Genomic DNA, 22,145 nt, shown 5'->3' on the forward strand with positions numbered 1-22,145 from the left:
GTTGTTTCTTAGATTTACGTGGATGAAGAAGAGGCAGCCACCGCCTACAACGTGACAGAATGCTGCGAGAAGGTTCAATTAGCAGGAGTATGCATGCCACTGTGTTCGTACGACGCCAAAATGTCGGATCTACGCACGCTCGCGCCGTTGTGCGCAATGGAGTTCCACAAACTATTACGTTGCGGTGCTGGAGGTAAGACAAATTTATTTTACGTAATTGGAAGGATAACCGTATATTGAATGAAAAGTAACCATTGCCCATTTGTAACCATATGTAAATTATATAAAATGTATTTAAAACAACGCTGCACAGGCCACAAATAATTAAAAAAATAGCAAGTAGCTTTATATAAAATTAATCAGGAATAATATTGTACCAATTTCTGTTCCATTCCTTCTGCTGCCGTAAGGCTGCAGCAGTTTCACTTTAAGTTTTATGTTAAAAAAGAATATAATTCTGAAAAAAATGCCGAAACAAGGTCGTCAGTATATGCAATCTTTAATAATAATGATATAATAATATCATTCTTTCTAAAAATATTTACAAAAAGAAAACATTATATAAATCCACTAAACAAAGTACGGCTTTGTCGCTTGAATTTTCCCTATCGTCTACTTTACTGCGTGGACTATTCTTCGGGACCTACATTTTAGGGTGATTGTGGTAAAGGTATCTTTTGTATATTGGATGGTGAGCTAGCGATTTGAGGTGTTTGTAGTAGTGTTGGGAGTAAATTGGAGTGTTTATGGTAATGTGGGGAGTAATTTGGGGTGTTTGTGCTAATGTGGGGAGTAATTTGGGGTGTTTGTGCTAATGTGGGGAGTAATTTTGGGTATTTGTGCTAATGTGGGGAGTAATTTGGGGTGTTTGTGCTAATGTGGGGAGTAATTTGGGGTGTTTGTGCTAATGTGGGGAGTAATTTGGGGTGTTTGTGCTAATGTGGGGAGTAATTTGGGGTGTTTGTGCTAATGTGGGGAGTAATTTGATGTGTTTGTGGTAATGTGAGGAGTAATTTGGGGTGTTTGTGCTAATGTAGTTTGTGGTAATATGGTAAGTAGTATACTCCCCACATTATCACAAGGGTATCTAAATGCAAGAGAGGGATGTGAGACGTGGAGCGTGTCGTCAGGTCGCAACCACGCGGGGTGCTGCGCGCGGCGCGGCGTGCCGGCGGCGTGCCGCGGCGCGTGCGCGGGCGCCGCCGCCGGCGCGCTCAACGCCTGCGTGCCCTACATCGGGAACATCGTGCAGTGCTTCGAGGAAGGTAAACCACCACACTACCCTCGCACTCTCATCACACAAATACCACTTGAAATAATGTCTCTTCAAATAAACTTAATATCATTTCTGAAGTCTTTATAACTCATATTTTTTACACTCTACCACTCACTCAGAACGAAGACGAATAACTTTAGAACGTTGCGTGTTGCTCTTTTAAATAAAAGTCATAATGTATATAATAGTAAAAATCAAAAATTACATATTAATTTTTAAGTGAATTTTAAGTGATTACGAACTGCCAATAAAAGAGTGACAAAATAAATCGGTAATGGTTATCAGAGCAGATCAGTACCTATAAGCACACACTACCATAACTCATCCTTTAACCGAAATACAGATTACAGCTGTACTATATATGAAGGAAAAATTATAAGAATATACCTTCATGATTGCTCCCATCCCATATGATGCGGTCATGATAATGCTCAACTGTCACTTTTACCCTCTCGTTGGATATATTTGAATCCATGAAGCTTTAACCATCTAACTATATAGTAACAGTAACTTAATAGTAAGTCACAATTATCCCTGCAACACAAGCTACTTTGAATACAATATCAACACATTTTGTTTAAGAACTGTTGGATAATTCGTATCTCATGGAAACTGTTATTTTGAGAATAAATATTATTTACATTATTTTTATTAAGTATTATCCCCATAGTATCGCTATTATATTCGCCTTTTGTACTATATGTTTTGGTATTTAAATAAATATTTATAACTATTTCTATTTATCATCATTTATTTCAATCGACCAGGCACTGGCTTACTGCCCGGGCCGCCTCGCGAGCTCCACGCTGCAGTATCAAGCAAAGGTAGTGTCATCCTTGAGTGGGTAGCACCTGAAGAAGCTGAGAATGACACCAGTTATGTAGTTCACTGGCAGAAGATCAACAATAACACACAACCCTACACCTACAATACGCTGCCAGCGTTCTCTCAGGTAAGAATTCAGACCAGAGGTAGACTTTACTTACTAAGTCGTCTGCGTGAGTACCTCTGTCTCATTTATTTCAGGCACGAAACAGCAAATACCAGTAAAATTAAAGGTTACAGAGGAATTAGATCCTCTGGAATGGCGCATCAAAAGAACAATTTCGATATTTTTTCAAAATTATCAAAAATCCTTATCCTCAATCAAAATTGAGATAATTGAGACAGATATACCCACTTCTGACGCACAATTTCAGGCACGAAACAGCATAGACAAGTAAAATTAAAGATTACAGAGGCATTACATCCTCTGGAATGGCGCATGAAGAGAAGAATTTTGAAAATTTATCAAAATTCTATTCCTCAATCAAAATTGAAATATTTGAGACAGATATACCTACCCATGTCTCACTATTTCAGGTACGAAAAAATATAATATACAAAAAAATTAATGGTTACAGAAGCATTAGATCCTCTGGAAAGGAGCGTGAGGAGAAAAATTTTGGTTTAAAAAATTCCGTGTGCGAGTCTGTAACCATATATAAACATTTAGTATGTTTGTTGGGTTCTCGTCATGACATGCTCGGTATATATCACATACATCTTACTTTACATTTATTTATGATAAACTAGCTGTGCCCACGACTTCGTCCACCTGGAATTGTGACCAAACAAATACCTTGACCAAATAAATAAAAAAATAATCTAACCCAAAATACTAAAGAAAAAGTTTCATCGTTTCAAAATTGATAATACATCCATACAACCTTTCATTTCCCTTTACAACTCTTTTTCGCATTAAAAAGTAGCCTATGTCTTTCTCAGGGTCTAGACCCTGAGAAAGTGAAATTTGGTACCCAGATAATCTAGATTATCTGGGTACCAAATTTCAATTAAATCAGTTCAGTAGTTTTGGCGTGAAAGCGAGACAGACAAACAGATAGTTACTTAATAGAATAGAATAGAATAGAATAGAAGAGAGTAGAAAACTTATCGATGACTCCTTTCACAGGGTATGATGAACGAAACGAACATCACTTCCATAGAAATCCACTCGCTGGTACCTAACAGCACTTACCAGATGTTCGTGGTTGCTCTGAACAATCACGGATCCTCGCTGCCTTCTAGCATGATCATCTTCAACTATACAGAAGGAGGTAAGTTTACCAAACAAAGCCTACTCACTAAACGATTACTTAAACGACGAGCTTGCATGGCAATAGTTGTTCATGCACTGGATTTTCATTTAATGTTAGACATAGATACCTATATAAATATACATTGTTAATAAACTGGCTTTAAAAAAAGAAATTCAATTGAGTTTCAGTACAGTACTCTTGTCGAGGCTGTGGTAGGCTATGTGGCTCTCGTATCGATCTATATAGCTTCGAAAAGTTCACGCACCTTCACGCCATAAATCGTCTATCATATGCGCATAGGCTATTAGTATAGTAGACTCTTTCTTTCACTTCCTTTACAAGTTTAAAAGAAGATAATACTCACCTACACTGGCCTTAGCCAAGTGTGGGAGAGGTTGTGCTGTTATTGATATTAAGGTTAGGGCATCTGGTCATACGCATTCTAATGTGCATTGTTTTGCAGAAGAGAAACAAGTCTCTGGAGTACCATCACCACCACACTCTCTGTCTGTGTCGTCTCACTCTGCCACCTGGCTGACTCTCAGTTGGCAACCGCCACAGTTCTCGCTGCCTGACGAGAAAATATCCTACACGTAAGTTATTATCTAAACTGTACTAACATTTGTATTAATGAATTTGTTTGTTTGTATTGGTTTGGGTGCTTTCTTTTTTTAAGATATTACCTCATTGATATCTATACATATAAATAAAATTGGAGTGTCTGTTTGTAATATTGAAATAACCATTTTTAATACATACATACGAATATAAGTATGGTACATACACCAAAATATCATTTTTTACAATTTTTGTCTGTCTGTCTGTTTGTTCCGGCTAATCTCTGAAATGGCTGGACCGATTATGATGTTACTTTTTTTGGCAGGTAGCTGATGTAATGAGAAGTAACTTATGGTAATTTTAATTTAGAGAAATTCTTTTATTTTAGAAATATAAAGTTATGTATATTCCACGCGGACAAAGTCGCGTGTACAGCTATAGCTATATATTTGTGATACTAATTTTATATGTAATATAGTATATATTCTTATGGATGATAATGGAATGGTACGTCTATTTGAATTTAAAAATTAATCTGTATTTTTGTATGTGTGTCAATTGAATATAATAACAGCCGAATTTCTTAGCTCGAAATCATTTCGAACTGACGGTAGATTTGACATATCATAAGATTTTGTAATAGATCTAAATGAATAAAGATATTTTGAATTTGATTATGCTTTTATGCTATATGTTTGTAACGGCTGATACAGAATTTATCTATCTAATTGAACAGGTTATATTTCAAGTCCCCCACGCAACTGGGACAGAACAACGTCACCACTATAGACACCTCTGTTCCTGGTCACACGTTGGAGAAGTTGACTCCAAACACCCAGTACGTGGTGTGGGTGAAGGCGCATACAGCGGCAGGAGACTCGCTGCCGTCTGAAACTTTACTGGCTTGGACGGACCCTGCATACCCTGCCTATGTTGAGGTAAGTAGAATAATAGAATAGAAATCATTTCTTCAAATAAACTTACATTGAAGCACTTTTGAATAGTCATCACATTTTTTTTAATCTACCGCTCATTCGGAAAGCTGTCTCATCACAAGAAGAACGAGCAAGAAACTGGCATGTTGCTCTTTTAAATAATTTTATTCTTACTTTACATTTTTAAATTTAAGTGTGTGAATACAAACTACCAATTAGCACTAATTCAATTAAATACTCAAATAGAACATATTAAGTATACAACCAACTGGTTAAACAATTAATAAGAGGAGTTATAATATCTTCGCGACAATACTCAATGGGGTAGACAGAGGAATGCCTCTGTAAAGGGAGCTAATGAGCTGCTTTTACACGTACGCTCTCAAGCGAATATGTTTTCACGCAGAAAAGAATCATCATCTGCTTCTTCCTTATCCCTTTTATTTGTGATCGTCGTAATATGTTTGTCTCTTCCATTCATCCCTGTTCGCAGTCATCTCGTTATTTACTTCCTTTCTTACCATATTATCTTTCACACAGTCCATCCATCTCTTTATCGGCCTTCCTCTGCTCTTATAACCATCCATATTCATATGTAACACCTTCCTTAAAATATTATCTTCATTCCTACGCATTACATGTCCATACCACGATAGACGATTACTCTTCAACCTCTCTGACACCGGCGCCACTTTCATACTTCCTCTAATGTATTCATTCTTCATCTTATCCATTCTTGTCACACCACACATCCACAAAGAATGTGCATGTAAATGTGTGACAGAGAACGAAGAGGACCGCGCACTCGCGCATTCCCGCGTTCCTCTATCTAGCGGCTAGCGCGTTTTTTTAATGTTAAAATGGCGGTCATGGGAGTATGTGGCAAAGACTATGGAGTTATTAATAATTTATCGATATTAAATCTTAATGGTGTCTTTGGCAAATACAATTTGTGAAATAGAAAATGAATAATGGCCTTAACGATTGATCGAGTCAATGTAATAGTATTGTACTTGTTTGGTATAATGACAAATATTCAAGTACATAATAAATTAATGTGAAATTAGATTTAACGATAAAATACATTTAATTAAAATATCAATAGCATTATGAATAAAAATAAACATAACAAAAATTATACGCTCCACTTCGTAAATGGCCGACATGCTTAACAAAATGGAGGGAAAATTTTGCCGCCATGACAAAGTCACCTCGTTATATTATTATAATAATGTCCGTAATGAAAGAAATCAGGTTGTTTGAATGTAATCGTGGACTTTGCCTCTCAACGTAACCACCAATTTACTTGGCAACAATAAAATGCAAATTATTCCTTAGAAGTATTACAAGAAATGAAGGGAAACCGAGAGCAATATAAAACGTAATGAGGGTGAATACTTTTGTTTTAATACAGGCTCTTTTAAAGCCGAGTCTAAAGTGAAATAAGCGGACCCGGAGTGGAATGAAGATATTACTGTGTTACTATATAGGTTAATACTTAATTACAATTTTAATATTAAAACACTAGCGTTATGAGCGTACTAGCTCAGTGGTTTATTAAAAGACTTATGGCGTGTCTAGTGGGGCAAAGAACGTACTGCCCCAGTAGTTTTTTATCCTCAATTACGCCTTAGTCATGAGTTCGAATCATTCCTGAATAAAAAAAAGTATTTTTATATTTCTGACTTATGAAGGAAACACCGATAATAAACCAAAAAATGTATGTTACCCGCGATTTTGTATTTTATTTTTAGATTTAGACCACGCCAAATTTCATTAAGATTCGTTCAGCCATTTAGTCGTGTAAAAGTTACAAAATGACAGATACACTTTCGTTTTCCAACATTATATCGTATACTAGCTTTGCCCGCAGTTTGCCTACGTCTATATTATAGCCTATTCTGATGTATACGCTATATTATCGTAAGATTTCATTAAAATCCATTCAATAGTTTTTTTTTTTTATTTAGGTCACCAACAATGTTTACACCAACACTGTTATATTATATATATTACATTACAATCTATTTATACTAAGCGCAACCTTAATTATAGGCAACTACGACATTTATGTGACAAATTTGTGCTTACAATTAACAATTAACAAAACATAAAAAACAACTTAAAATTCTACCTATATAAAACCTGTACTGATTCAACTAGAACTTATAGTACTATTGAGACATCTGCGAAATTTGCAATAACTATTACTAAATATGTCAACTGATGAATGCTTCTTTGAATAAGTGTTATAAGTTCTCATTAGCCTGTTTAAAGGTGAGTAGAAGCCTAAATTACTTCGTGCGAGATTTTCTATAAATATATTATATTTACCAGGTCTAGGGAGTTTAGGTGGTATTCGAATATTAACTTTATACAACAACTCTGAACAGTTCAATATGCCATTCCCTAATTTCCAAAGAAATATAATATCTGGTACTTGTCTTCTATCAGTTAGAGGGTTCAATTTAAAGTATTTGAGTCTGTCTGAGTAGTGCGTAAAAGAGTATCAAACATACATTCATCCATGCATAAATGCATGCAATAAGGGGTACGCAAGGTTTGAGGTCTTTTTTGAAGTGGTACGCAGCAAAAACTACTTGAGAACCACTGCTTTAATTTCCTCAACTTGCTTTCTTGATATATAATAGCGTAGCGGCTTTTGTATTGATTGCCGCATGCATCCTCATGTAAAGTGCGAATACTGTAACTACCATATAGTAATTTTTGTAGCTGTGACGTGGTCGAGTGGAATGAGTAGTCATGCTCACTAAAATGTCCAGACATGTGGCGGCGTGGTGGGCCGGGTCATTGGGCTCCCTAAAATATGGTCGAGCGCAGTGATGGCTGGCTCATCCGTCATACTCGTGAACGAGTGTTGCTTGTAGGGACTGGTCTGCTCTTATCACTACGACTGATTTAATCTTATTGTGTTTTTATATTTGAGCCTAAATAAATTAGTGCTGGTTGGTAATTTGTATTCACACGTTTCGACTTGTAAAATGTGAACTTACAAGGATTGTTTAAAAGAGCAACACACAAGTTTCTTTGTGTTTTTTTGTGTCAAGTTTCGTTATTCTTCTTGTGATGAGACAGATTTCCGAATAAGCGGTAGATTTAAAAAAATGTTGACTATTCAAAAGTGCTTTTTTCTATTCTTTAATAATTAATCTTCTAAAATTCTATAATAATTTTCTATTCTATTCTATTCTATTCAACAGCCACCGACCGTGAACCCAGTGAACCTCGTGGTAGAAGGTTCCAGCATGACTATCCTGTGTATCGCTATGGGCACGCCGACACCTACTATATCACTATATATATCAGGTCAGTTATATAAATTTCCATCTGTTTGAAATAATATACATTTGCAACTATATAATAATAACAATAACCCTGGACAATTTACACAGCGCCATCTAGTTCCAAGCCAAGCAGACTCTATGGGTCTGTAATATTGTGTTAGCAATTACATAATTAAATTAAATATACCGAGATAAACTTTCATATTTGTTTCGTTTTGTAAAAAGTCGTCTGTGGTACCTCAGTCACGTATTTCTGCTGCTAAGTAGCTTGCATTATAAGCTGTTTTACAGTTGTAAGCTTGGAGATCAGACAGTAAAATTACAAATTGAGGAAAACATTCAAATATTGTAAATATAAAGTTTTCTTCATAAAAAAAGTAGTTTTTTTCGATTCAAGCATTTCATATGTTTCGTGACATTTTTCACAAAAAACAACTGGATATTTAACATTATAGTCTATATTTATTTTGGGTTAAGAATTTTTATTCACCTGAGAAAACTAGTTTCTTAAAAATAGTTTCTTTGAAATAGTTTATATTCATTTTGAATGAAGAACTTCTATTCTCATGTCAAATAAATTAGTTTATTCAAAAAAACATTTTGAGATTTTAACTCAGAAGGCACTAATTAATGTTCTGGATTATTGTTAATAAGTTGTAACATACAGGTCGTCTAGTCAGACAAGAAGTGACCCGTCATATGGTCACAGTCATCCATAACGTAACTCGGGATATGGACCAGATATCCTGTTACGCGGACAACGGGTACGGGACTCCAATGCAGGCCTCCAGAAAGATCAACATATCACGTAAGTTATTTAAAAGTGTCATTAGTAAGTTATTTTCTATAGACACATTGGAATCTGGAAATACCGCTGATTTATAGTTATATAGAAAAGGAGTACAGAATGCGATCGATTTTTTTAATAAAATTTTGTATGAAAATACATTGAGTCAATAAAAAAAAAATTGTGTAATTTTTTTTTACTATGTATTGTATAGAAGTGTTTTTGATAAAAGAACCTTAATATTCAACCTTATAACTTATATTAAGTTGCTGTTAAATATTTTGTCTATAACCATTGATGTAAAGTGTACAAATAAATAAATATTAATTGTGGTCGAATTTCAACCAGTGGATGACCCCTAGTAAGTACAAATATACCATGTTCCTGCAGATGTCCCAACAATCCAAGCATCAGGTATAACAATGGCTGCCGCTGGCGATTCCGTAATATTGGAGTGCAGAGTTGAAGCACTGCCCAAACCAACCATCGCATTCTGGAGAGAACCCAACGGGAGGAACCCTGTTATTGATGGACCCAACTACACGATTCAATTATTGGCTGATCCTGAGGTAAGATCCTGTACATTTTTAATCATAAAACATGATAGTGGTACGGTACTCCCGCCTACGCTAACGGTTTATTCTGGCGGGGTACTGGCGGAGAATGATAGGATGAACATCAGGTCAAGTCAGTTAGCCCATCGTGACAAATTCATTAGGAATTTATCACAATTGAAAACCGCGTGGAGGTCAACCTGACCTGAAAACAAAATTGAGGTCGAGTATTACCAACATTTAAAGAGCATGGTGGAAGATCGTCGAAAGTGGCATCTGTTGAATGAACATAGAGGTTGATATGTTGTCTTATATATAAATAATTGTATATATTATAAAAAATGTATATATCACAATAACTCTATTCAAATTATACCTCTACTAAAACCATAACTTCTTAAAACAATACAAACTCTGCTGAAGCGAGCGTAAACCACAGGCGCAAACGCTGACGCATTGAGTAAACCAATGAGATACTCAGTCTTAAAAAAAAAAAAAAAAAACATAGAGGTTCATATACATAATTGTATTTGAGTAATAAATTCTGTCATTGTTAAAAAAATATATTGATAGATTAAAAGTTACGTTTAACATCATCTTCGTATTTTATTAAAAATATCCATTAAAATCTAGGTCATTTCACTCGGAATATCTCCCAATTCAACAGCATCTAGTCTCAAGCTAAGGCAAGCTCGGCTCATGAGTACTAGACAACTGATATAAGTACATAGATACATTATTAGATTTTTTGTAAATACCTACATAATATACATAGAAAACAATTAAACCGACACAAACAATCATACTTATGAATACGAATGTTTGTACCGTACGACGAATCGAACCTGCGATTTTCGGAAGTAAAACAATGTGCTAAACCTCTAGACTGAGGCCGTCCATTTAAATTATTAATATTTATTTTTATTTTATTTATTTAATTCAGGCAACTAGGCCCATATTACAAATACCTTATAGACTAACATACATAAGAAATAATAATAAAATTGTCTCTATGGTCACGGCACTGACGACGGCAATCTGCCACGGTAGCGCCGATAGACCACCCTCTTCGGCCAGTAGTTCTCCTTCTTGAACGAACGAACGAGCGAACGCTTTGAAGCTCGCGTTGTAGCTCGATTCCAACTGCGTCACCCTCAATGTCAGGTTGCTTTTAGTCCGGATGTAGTCAACAATTGCATATTATATATACATGGTGTATTAAAGTGTAAAAAATAAAATTCTTAGCTGTCGAAATAGTAACCGCAATACTTGACATACCCATATTACCTGAGGATATTTGATCCAATACTGTGGAGAGCGAGACAAACTTTTTGATGTCGGCCTCATTTGATCTCGCGACCTTTGCGATCTAAAAACCGAAGCATATATTACTTCCTTTTGGGCGACGTACTTATTGAATATTCCCTTTTTTACATATTAATCATTACATTTTCGTCCAAATTACTTTATTTTTCTATTGTTGTATTGATTTCACAGCTTATATAGATCAATAGGTCACTTTCTCAAGAACGGAGTATATCTATCAATTTCTCGTCAATAATTCTAATTCAAATTATAATAAAAGAAATATAAAAAAAAACTGTCATTGTTGAAATACACCTACTTAAAATTACTTATATTTTGAATTCTCCCATATTCGAATTCGGTTCCCCTGTATTCCCAACTTTGCTACAGCGGTCATTACTTATTACTTGCTGCCCATATAGATGACTCGTTAAAATACTCTAAACTAGTCTAATGACCCTCTTAATAATATATACATACAAAAGCCGTAAAATGTTCTATTTTACTGGTTGAGAAATTATTTAACAATTCTTGAATTCCCCAAAATGCGACTTCGGTTCCCCAATATTGCATTGTCTTGTTAGCTAGTTGCGGAACTATTATTAATAATACTTACTGCCTACATAGATGATTCGTTGAAAAACTATGTGCTCTACTTCATGACCGTATCAACAACAGAGTATGATATTTATTATAAAGGCTGAAAATTATAACAATTATATTGTAAGAGAAACATCAGAACTTGAAGTATTATACAATTCAATTCTCCCATATGCGACTTCGGTTCCCCGATATTGCATTATCTTATTAACCCATCATTGTTGAAACGGTTATCAAATAAAACTTACTGCCTGCATAAATCACTCTTTTGGAAAACAACAAAAACATTAGTCGATCCTCTCAACAATAAAAAATATATCATAAAAATAGAACAACTATTTCATAAAAGATATATTATAAAATTTAAAATGTTATACAATTCAATTCTCCCATATGTGACTTCGGTTCCCAGATAATATCTTGTTAACGCATAATAAATAATACTTGCAATACTGTACATATAAATCACTCGTTAAAAACAGCAAAAACTCTGTAGTGACTAGAGTGTTTTTGTTTTTTTCTGATATATTGTTTTCTTTTGTTTAGAAGATAGACTAGAGTCTAGTTCATCTTTTAAACAATAGTAATTTAAAATGTTATACAATTAAATTGTCCCATATCCTAGTTGGGTTCCCCAATATCGTGTTATCTTGTGAACTCATATTAAATAAATAATACTTACCACTCACATAAATCACTCATTAAAAACACTGTAGTGACTAGAGTGTTTTGTTTTATATTGTTTTTTTTTCTGATATATTCTTCTCTCAATAACAAATAATATGACACAAAAATAGAAAAACTATTTCATAAGATATAGGTATATATAGGAATTTAAAATGTTATACAATTAAATTGTTCCATATCCGAGTTGGGTTCCCCGATAGCGTATTATCTTGTGAATATTAAATAAATAATACTTACCACCCATATATATCACTCATTAAAAACACTGTAGTGACTAGAGTGTTTTGTTTTATATTGTTTTTTTTCTGATATATTGTTCTCTTTTGTTTAGAAGATGGACTAGAGTCTATCTTTTAAACAATAGCAAATAATATGACAGAAAAATATTGTAAATTTATTTACAATATTCTATATACCATTCTATTATTTACCATAAACTGTTTAAAAATAAATTGTTTTAAATGAAAAATCTTGATCTTGTTTTATCTAGGTGTATTGTTCAAAATCACACATTAATTATTTATTGACAGATTAAATAAATTACTTTTTTTTTCTTTTAACTTAATACGAGTACTGGCACATAACAATGACAAAAGAGGTTGTATACATATATTAATTAAACATACCGCCGCCCAAAGGACTACTATAGTCCTTTACAGATACTATATGGTGATACCAGTACAAAAGTGAAATAACTTATGAGATAGATATATATCGGAATTTAAAATGTTATACAATTAAATTGTCCCATATCCGAGTTGGGTTCCCCGATATCGTCTTATCTTGTTAACTCGTCGTCGCCGCAGCGATCTCCAATTAATATTATGGAGATTCGATTATCTTAAATCTCATTGTTATTCATGGAACTGTCAATAGACCGTCTCTCTAAACGATTTTCCTTTCATAATAATATCAGTTTTCTCTTTGAATTGATTATCTTTACGTGCATTTTGTGGTTCTGTTTTACACGACCGGATATTTGTTAATCTATATTTTCTGATGCGTTATTTGTAAATATTTCCGCAATAGTATTTCGTAGCATCAAAAATATTTGAGATTATTTTTTATTATTAAATTTGAGTTTATAAATATATATAAATTATACCTTAACTGTACTTTCCGTCAATGTTGTAATTTAGTTTTTTTTTATAATTATATTAATATGTATAATAATCTATTTTATAAGTATTTTTTTTAGTTATTATATGGAAATAGCATCTAAAATAGGTATTACTTCCTTTACTTACATAATTCATATAAAAAATATAAATATGTATATATTTGATATGAATTATGTATTATATATTATTGGGCGCCAAAAAGATAAACCTAATTTAAAAAAGAGTAACTCTTTATGACTTAGTTTACAAATAAAAAGTTAATAATTGTGCCATAACAGATAGACACATATATTGCAATTGATACTGTATTTTTTATTAATTTACTAACTGTCCCGGCAAACGTTGTTTTGCCTTAAAATAAAATAAAAAATTTAGGGGTGGACTACCCCTAACATTTAGGGGGATGAAAAATAGATGTTAGCCGATTCTCAGACCTACTCAATACGCTCACAAAATTTCATGAGAATCGGTCAAGCCGTTTCGGAGGAGTATAGGAACGAAAACTGTGACACGAGAATTTTATATATAAGATTTATTTAGCGGTAGTCTATTTCATTATATGACCACATACCTATAGAAATAAATACTTCTCCAGGAACAAACGAAATACACGATGCGGTTAATAATAAAGAAGATATCGGAAGCAGACGAAGGTGACTACTTCTGCCACGCAGAAAACGCTTTCGGGAAGACATTGAGGCCGGTCTCCGTGAGACTGAGGCCAACTTCGCCACACCATAACGTGACCGAGTGTTGTTCTCAGGTATGTTGATTCTCATTACCCAGATTGCCTTTGTATCAAATCTAATAAAATCTAATCAAATCTAATCAAATCTAATGAAATATAATTTAATCTAATCTAAACAAGTATAATCGAATCTGATCAAATAAAATTTAATTTAATTTACGAATAACATAGATTGTCTACATCGATTATGATTGTGAAATAATATACATAATATTAATTGATGCAGAGCTTTTGAGGCATGTAAAATGTCATGCTAAAATACAGATTTTTGGAGAACTAGATATCCGAAGAACCTGTGTCACGGGTAATTATCCACGGGTGTCATTATACAATATATGTGTAATGTCCTATTCTGTATGGTCATACAGAATAGGATTTGATCAGATTTGATTATACTTGTTTAGATTAAATTAAATTTGTCAATTTGATGTAGATGAACGTGTCATCAGCGTGCATCGATGCGTGCAGCTTCCATATCGATATGGACAACATCATGGACAGACCTGAATGTCTGGATGACTTCGATAAACTCATGAAGTGCGCTGCTGACGGCTCAGGTGAGTTTCTAGTATTTAGTGAGATCACTTAGTTATACTCATTCCTGTTTATATTCACTACACAAAAACTCTACTAGAAGAACATTTATTCATATTTGCTATTATTATTTAAGTTTCTATTCTTTTAATTATTAACATTAACTAAAATACCAATTTTACGGCTTTCTATAGATAATTAAAAACAGTTTTAAAGTCACGTACATATTATATTATTTTGTTAATATAATAATAATAATAATAATATTTATTGCAGTTAAAGATTGTGTTACATAATTAAGTTGTACATAAGAGTCAATAATTTTAACATACAAGTGTAATTGTGCCATCTGAACTAGTATAAAATTATACTGTATCTCAGATGTCACATACCTTCCCAGGGTGCATATTATTTCATTTATTAACATTTACTTTTACACAGCACAAAATCATACATACTACTTAACATAATATTACATATTCGATAAAAAAAAAGGAGGAAATAATAATAACGTAAAGCCAGATAAATAATAAATAAATAAATAACTTATTATATGCCGATAACCACGTAATCAAACCATTTTATAGTATTTAAAGTATAATTTGTATTTACAGAATAAAGTTTTCTGTTTCGTCATAACTTAACTTCTGTAGCCAGGTTTTGAGACACTTTTTACATAATATTTCGTTACCAATTGCAAACTATAAAAAAATGTCTTTTCTTTATTAAATGTTAGTTTATATAATGACAAATAAAGTGATCCACTACCCAATAGCACTTTAACTATTAATTAATATCGATACCCTGATATATTTACAATTTAGGTCGTGCCGTATAATTAAAAAAAAGGTCCGGTCCTCCGGTGGAAGGTGGATTGATAAGAATTTCGTTACTTACTCATATATACATTTTTTTTTACTATTCTGTCATTGTTCTTCTATATTATTTATGCGTCTCTTAATACATTCTGTTTTCTTTTATTTTTTAATAGATCTGAAAGTGTTTCTTTATCGTAATTTTGTATCTCAATACTCTGGAAATTATTATTCTTATAATACACATCTTAGTCTAAAAAGGTTACAAGACCATAAAAATAATTCGACTGTATCATCAGATCACCGAAGCTGCTGCGCATCCTGGGGCGTTCCACGGAACTGCCTAGAACTTTGCCGAGGTGGAACCGTTTCACGGTCGTGTGCAATCCAACATGCGCGAAGAGCACTTGCATGCTTCAGGGATACAGGAGGAAAACTGCCGGGTCCACCAAGGAATTTGAAAGCACATGTGGCTCCGACACCAAACTCTGTGCTACTGAGGTAAGTCTTTGAAAATTTTATGGTATCTAAAGTAGTTCTAACTGCAAAACGAAATAATGAGACCGGTTTTAAGTTAAAGAGAAACCGTTAAAAGAACTCTTAAGAAAGGGAGTAAAATTTCATATATATGTAAGAAGAGTCACATAATAATAATAATGGCCTTATGGATAGCTGTAGCATATCATAATAATGTGTCACATGCTAAACAGGAAGGTGAATAAATGAACTTTAACTTAAAGAAATTTCATCCGATTGCCCATTGCATTTTCCTTCTTAAACGTTATCAACATTTAGAAAAAATATTAAAGACCCCAAGACATACTAAAGACTTCCATTACAAAGCATACTTGAACTTCATTTCTACAGCTGGGATCAACCAATAAAGAATCCACAGACGGTATATCTGTACCGTGTGTTCTGGAGAGCGTACGGCGCTAAAGTACCAGAAAAGTTGGATACCAGCGAAACCAGCGTCGTACTGACGGGCCTGCAGGACGACGTGAGATATGAATGCGTCGTGAAGGCGGCTAACGATGTTGGTGAGTAGAATATTTTAACACTCAATTTATCGAATACTTCTACTGTAGTAAGAGCTGAGAGTTTGATGTTTGATGTAATAGTGTGACGTTCATTAACGGCTAAAATGTCCTATATGAATAAATGATTTATGAATTTGAATTTGAATAGCTCGAAAGTACTCCGTACGGTTTGATGTATTATACGGAAAGATTTCATTCATCACATGAGTCTGTAATAGAAGTACATCAATAAAGATATGTACTTTGATTTGATTTAGAGTATAATATAAGTTTATTTTTGAAAAATCAAAATACAAAAATTTGTCCCCAATTTAGGGCCTCTTGCCCTTAAATTGGGAATAAATTTTTGTTTCTAACTTTACCTCCTTTCTTTTTATTCTTTTATCAACATATTCTATACTCTGTACGGATGCATCTGATCATGAGATTTTTTAGACTTGTACCGATTTGAGAATGGTGTGTTTTATCTACATATAATGCATTTATTTAAAAACATTAGGCGAATTTGACATGTGATAATAGTCTAGAGGTCGACTGCCGGCTTAGATTAGAAGGTCATTCATTAGGAATCGGGCTTTTATAAAAGAACTTTTTGTTAAGTCATATTTCTCTTAGACTCTGGAAATAAATCCGATAGATTTTGGTAGACTCGCCCCCAACTAAGTTGAATTTAAATAAACGCCGCGAAATAAGAGCATGTCATATGTTGCGTTCAACATGATGTCAAAAATTGGTAATATATTTTTATTTATTGCGTTTTTTCTTAACAGGGACGTCTTCTTTGAGCTTACCGATCATGTTCACAACTGCGGGACAAGAGACTGGTGCAGCGGCCGCACCAGTCGCAAGTTCCGGCAACGCTACAGCCGTGGGCCTAGCTGTTGCTTGTGTGCTTTGTGCAGCTATACTGTTAGCTGCCGGCCTTTACTATAGACATAGAAAGGTAAAGGATAGAACATAACCTCAAATTCACTAAGAACATATTAAATATAACTTTTGTTCTGTTTGGTAAATAGTCTTAATGGAAAAAGAGTGTTTATTTAATATATGTGTTCTTTTCAGAATCTCAGGTTAAAAGCGCAGGGTGGAGTAGCCTTTGAAAATCCAAGTTACCTGAGGGAACCTAATCCCGATACTATAGTCAATGTAAGTATTTATTATTCCATGGTTGATTGTATGTAGTATCTTGACTTTGTAATCTTGGCCATTAGTATTTTTATTATTAAGAAGATTTACTATAGACTTCGTCTTGTGCCGCTTAATTAATTTTTGTATAGATATTTTAAACTAAAACTTTTTTTTATTTCTTGACAGGGAACGGTACCTAATGGTAACGCGAACGGAGGTAACGGCGTCGCTAATGGAGTATCAAATAGTTCAGCGTGGAGACAAGAAACGCTGCAAAACCCTAGTACTACAATCCCGACCGCCCGCGAAGTAGACCCGACCCTGTACGAGGAGCTGAAGCTCGGTCAGGATGGCGCGGGCTTCAAGAGACTGAAGCCATAGCCCGAGGCGGCGCGCCGCTCGCCGCTGCGGTCGCCGCGGCTGTCGTCGCCGCGAGTGGCGCCGCGCTACTGAGCGTCGCGGGCTCGCGCACGACCTTTTATACGCCCCCCACGCGGCGTCACGTCACAGTATTCTCCTCTCGCTCGCACGCCTCGATACTTACCGTCTCCTTCGTCGTGTCCACCAAATATTAATATTAGTCGGTTGTGCATTTGTAAAGCGAGCGATAGTAATCTGAGAATTTGTATATATCTACCGCTTAGATCGTAAATTATGTACCTATATTGTACAGTAGTGTATATAATTAATACAGCAGTTAGACATGACGGCCATAGCGGTTCGTAGATTGTAAATGAATCGTTGATATAAAATATATTTTCATTACTGTACTCGATGTGATTTTAACCAAAAAGAATGGACCTCATTTATTTCTTGTCATTTCATGTACATATGAACACAGAGTATCGTTAGGACAATTTTAGGCCGCGCCGCTTCGGCGTCGAAGTGATTATAAAGATTTAGGTCATTCTTTAAACAAAAATGTGCCTTCGAACAATTTATGAAGTAGATAGTATTTAGGAATAGTTACCACTTTATTCTGTAAAAAAAATGTATTGACTGTATGAGAAAAGTTAAATAATATACATTGATTCTCTATGTTATATACATACATACAAAATCGGTGTATATTAAATAATTTCATGTATTTATATAGAGAATAAATACAATAAATCAATATATAAACATTTAGTCCCGTTAATTCTATTAGACCATTGTAATAATAATTTCTATTTTATATATCATAAATGTCTAATATCATATGATATATCTAATAATTCTACCTTTGTCAATAACATAGCAACTCTGAATTTCTGTTATATATTGCTGCGTGTATTATATATTGCGTTATTGTGATACCAACTAAACACCATTTCTCCAACTAATAGTATTATTAAGTATATAATTATTTATATTATTAAATTTATAATTACTCTATAATAATAATAATTTGTTAATAGTGTCTAGCGGGGTTAAATATCATTACATTTTATATTAAATAGTTTTCTCATTTACATCCAATTGTTTGGATAATACTTCAGTAGTTGTATTTGGACTCGAAGCATATCACTCACAGTTCAGTTGTTCGAAGTGCTTGCACTGTTTGGTACGTTGGCGGGAATTATATGACACTTTATGAAATATATATTTTATAAATATAATATATATTTTTTTATATATTGTATTGTACGATACACATATATGTTATGTTTATTATGTAATTATAGTTTTTAATTCAATATATCCGATACACATGTAGTAATAATAGAGATAAACTTATAATTATATATAAAGTTTATATATATTCTAACTACTTATGGATCGAATATGTTTAATAAAAAACATTATAATTACAAAATAAACACAATATATATGTATATCCGGCAACATAATACATTGTGTATGATATAAAAGATATAATTTCTAAATATTGCTATAGATCTTTTTTATGTACATATAAACACTTGAATGTCTCAATATTCGCCAACGGTACTAATCCCTGATGGTTCACTAGTTAAATTATATTACTATATATAACTACCATAGATAATTTTATATTGCTAAGTATAAAATTTCTCATAGGATAATTGGGACTACGTAATTTCTAATTACTTAAATTCATAAATATATTTTTTATAATCAAAATTAATGTCTATAAATATTGAGTTTAATTATAAAAAGCAACAGTAAATGGTACCCAAAGAATTACTAATAATTATAATTCTCAACTTAGTATTATTATTCAATAATAATACTAAAATCTAAGTTATTGCTAAATGTCATAATCAATGACTAAAATTTTTGTAAACGTAATTTCTAGTATTGTTTACTAAAATTTTAGTCATATTGAAGATTTTGAAATATAACTATATTGATTTCCGTTTTAGTGAACCATTAGAAGGAGTGCGATATGTATTTTCCCCATCACTAAGATGAATGATTTGAGTTGCACTATGTATGATTTGTGAAATATCTAAAGCAAATTACTCTATCTACTTACAATTGTTTTATTAATACAATAATTTCATTTTTTTCTATATTTCCAACTAATATATTTGTCAATTGTATATTATAGTATATATTTTTCCATATATATTTGAAAAACAATATAACAGTACATATACTTAGATGTATTGTTTGATAGCGAAAATTGAATTAAATTAATTTTTCTCTCATTAACTTATATTATGTACAAAATATACTGAGTGTGTGAATATACATAAAACATACAGAACGATTGAGCTCCTCCTTTTCTGATGTCGGTTAATAATATATTATTCTATGGTATGTACATTTTATAATTATTGCATATCAATCTATAACTATGCATTTCAAAATATATTCAATTTTAACCGTTAATAAAAGAGATATTAAGTCATAAAATGATCTCGTTTTAAACTATTGCAAGTTCATAGAGACATTCAGTGATAGAGAGGGCAGAGTGGAAATATTAGTTCTATTTTAGATCTGCCTTTTAAATTATCCTTTCAGATGCTTAGCAAGGTAAATAAAAAAGTTATGAAATAAAATTAAGTTTATTTTAGAGATTGTGGTCCACCCTTTTTTCCCTAATCAAAAGGCGATTAACCTATCGACATTATTTATCAAAATTATACTATATTTACTTTCTTTAAGGCCGCTAGTATACAGTCGATCAGTTGTCAGGTTTAACGAAACGCAATCGGTTGGTATGCCCCGCCCTCCTCGAGATGCGCCAATCAAAGCTCATTGAAACGTTAGTCATATACGGGAGCCTGACAACAGGTTGACTGTATACGAACGGCCTAATTTGTATTGTTTATTTGGCCTTTGCTATTAGCATATACAAACATACATAGTGTGAGTATTACATTGTAATTGCTCAGATAATATTCAAGATATCTCAGATAATATCAAGATATATCAGATAATATTCAGATAATATATAAGAATGTGATGAATATTAGGTATTCTTATCATAATACATAATATTAGTAAAAAAAAACGGATGTGATTAGATTTGTAAATAATATTAATAAAAAAGAAAATAAAAAATCACAAATATATTTTTATGGTTTTATTATATTATAGTATATTTTTTTTATTGAAACCTTTGGGCTATTGTCCTGTGCTTAGACTGCAACCTGCATAGATCTCTTCTGCTCGCTCTTTTTCAGAGTTTACTAACTAAACAAGGGACAGGAATCGAAGGATATTCTCAGGAGCGATGGCAATCTCCTCAGGATAGAGTGTAAACATTCCAAAGGAGATATTTCGTTTATGCATGAGAGGGATACAACCAAATAGGATATGTAGCAGTGATCCAGTAATGATTTATTGAAATTGTTGAAAATATGTATTTATGAATACATTAATATACTAGCTGATACCGCAACTTTGTTTTGCCGTATCAATTAAAATCATTATTAAAAATAATAGGTGGTGATAGAAGGAAATTTAGGATTGTGTGTATTTTTTAAGGTTTACATTACAAAAATAAAATAAAAAGCTTTGTCCAAAAAATTATGTTTGGACAACCATAGAGATATGAAAAATAGATAGTAGCCGTTTCACAGATCTACTGCAAATTCAAAATTCAAAATTCAAAATATCTTCATTCATGTAGGTCTATTACAGACTCTTCTGATATGTCAAATCTACCGTCAGTTCGGAATGATATCGAGATGAGAAGAACTGACAAGAAACTCAGCTCGTATATTTTTTTTAATGTTGTACATATTTACAATAATACAATTTCATTTAAATTCAAATTTGGGAGAATAGTGACCACAAGCATGTTTGTTCTTTTTTCCATAGTATATACTATTGAAAAAAAAAAACAAAAAATCTAATCAGTGATCGCAACCTGAACTTACTCATCATAACAGCAAACCCGTTCACGACTATGACGGATGAGCCAGCCATCATTGCACTGAACAAAACTTTCTGTGTGTGATGAAATGAATGTGAGTGTGTATAAGATAGAGACAAATAAACGATATATCTATCTATCTATGAACGTAATCATAATTCAAAATATCTTTATTCATATAGGTCTATTACAGACTCTTATGATATGTCAAATCTACCGTCAGTTCGGAATGATATCGAGATGAGAAGAATGACAATAATAGGTATATATTTTTGAAATAATAGTGGAACATGTTTATGATATATACAGTTATTAAAATTCAAATTTGGGAGAATAGAGTGACCACCAGCATATGCTATCGCAAAGAACAAAAAATTTCA

The 22,145-nt window shown here is 33.0% G+C and overlaps 1 protein-coding gene across 1 annotated transcript in view; it reads left to right on the top strand.

The window, feature by feature from the left end:
• LOC131851269 (Ig-like and fibronectin type-III domain-containing protein 1) overlaps positions 1-18,509 on the top strand; it is a 31,555-nt gene extending 13,046 nt beyond the window's left edge. Inside the window, exons 10-25 of the mRNA XM_059201744.1 lie at positions 13-193; positions 1,131-1,265; positions 2,044-2,228; positions 3,231-3,375; positions 3,821-3,950; positions 4,652-4,853; positions 8,072-8,177; positions 8,823-8,963; positions 9,333-9,511; positions 13,805-13,972; positions 14,391-14,514; positions 15,606-15,807; positions 16,174-16,346; positions 17,117-17,289; positions 17,409-17,492; positions 17,661-18,509. Of these exons, the coding sequence (XP_059057727.1) occupies positions 13-193; positions 1,131-1,265; positions 2,044-2,228; positions 3,231-3,375; positions 3,821-3,950; positions 4,652-4,853; positions 8,072-8,177; positions 8,823-8,963; positions 9,333-9,511; positions 13,805-13,972; positions 14,391-14,514; positions 15,606-15,807; positions 16,174-16,346; positions 17,117-17,289; positions 17,409-17,492; positions 17,661-17,855 (2,523 nt within the window). The 3' untranslated portion in view covers positions 17,856-18,509. The remainder of the gene's footprint in view (positions 1-12; positions 194-1,130; positions 1,266-2,043; positions 2,229-3,230; positions 3,376-3,820; positions 3,951-4,651; positions 4,854-8,071; positions 8,178-8,822; positions 8,964-9,332; positions 9,512-13,804; positions 13,973-14,390; positions 14,515-15,605; positions 15,808-16,173; positions 16,347-17,116; positions 17,290-17,408; positions 17,493-17,660) is intronic.
• Positions 18,510-22,145: the final 3,636 nt, after the last annotated feature.

This window comes from Achroia grisella, unplaced genomic scaffold, assembly GCF_030625045.1.
Source record: "Achroia grisella isolate CSIRO2021 unplaced genomic scaffold, CSIRO_AGI_Agris_v1 utg782, whole genome shotgun sequence".
Classification (NCBI taxonomy): domain Eukaryota; kingdom Metazoa; phylum Arthropoda; class Insecta; order Lepidoptera; family Pyralidae; genus Achroia; species Achroia grisella.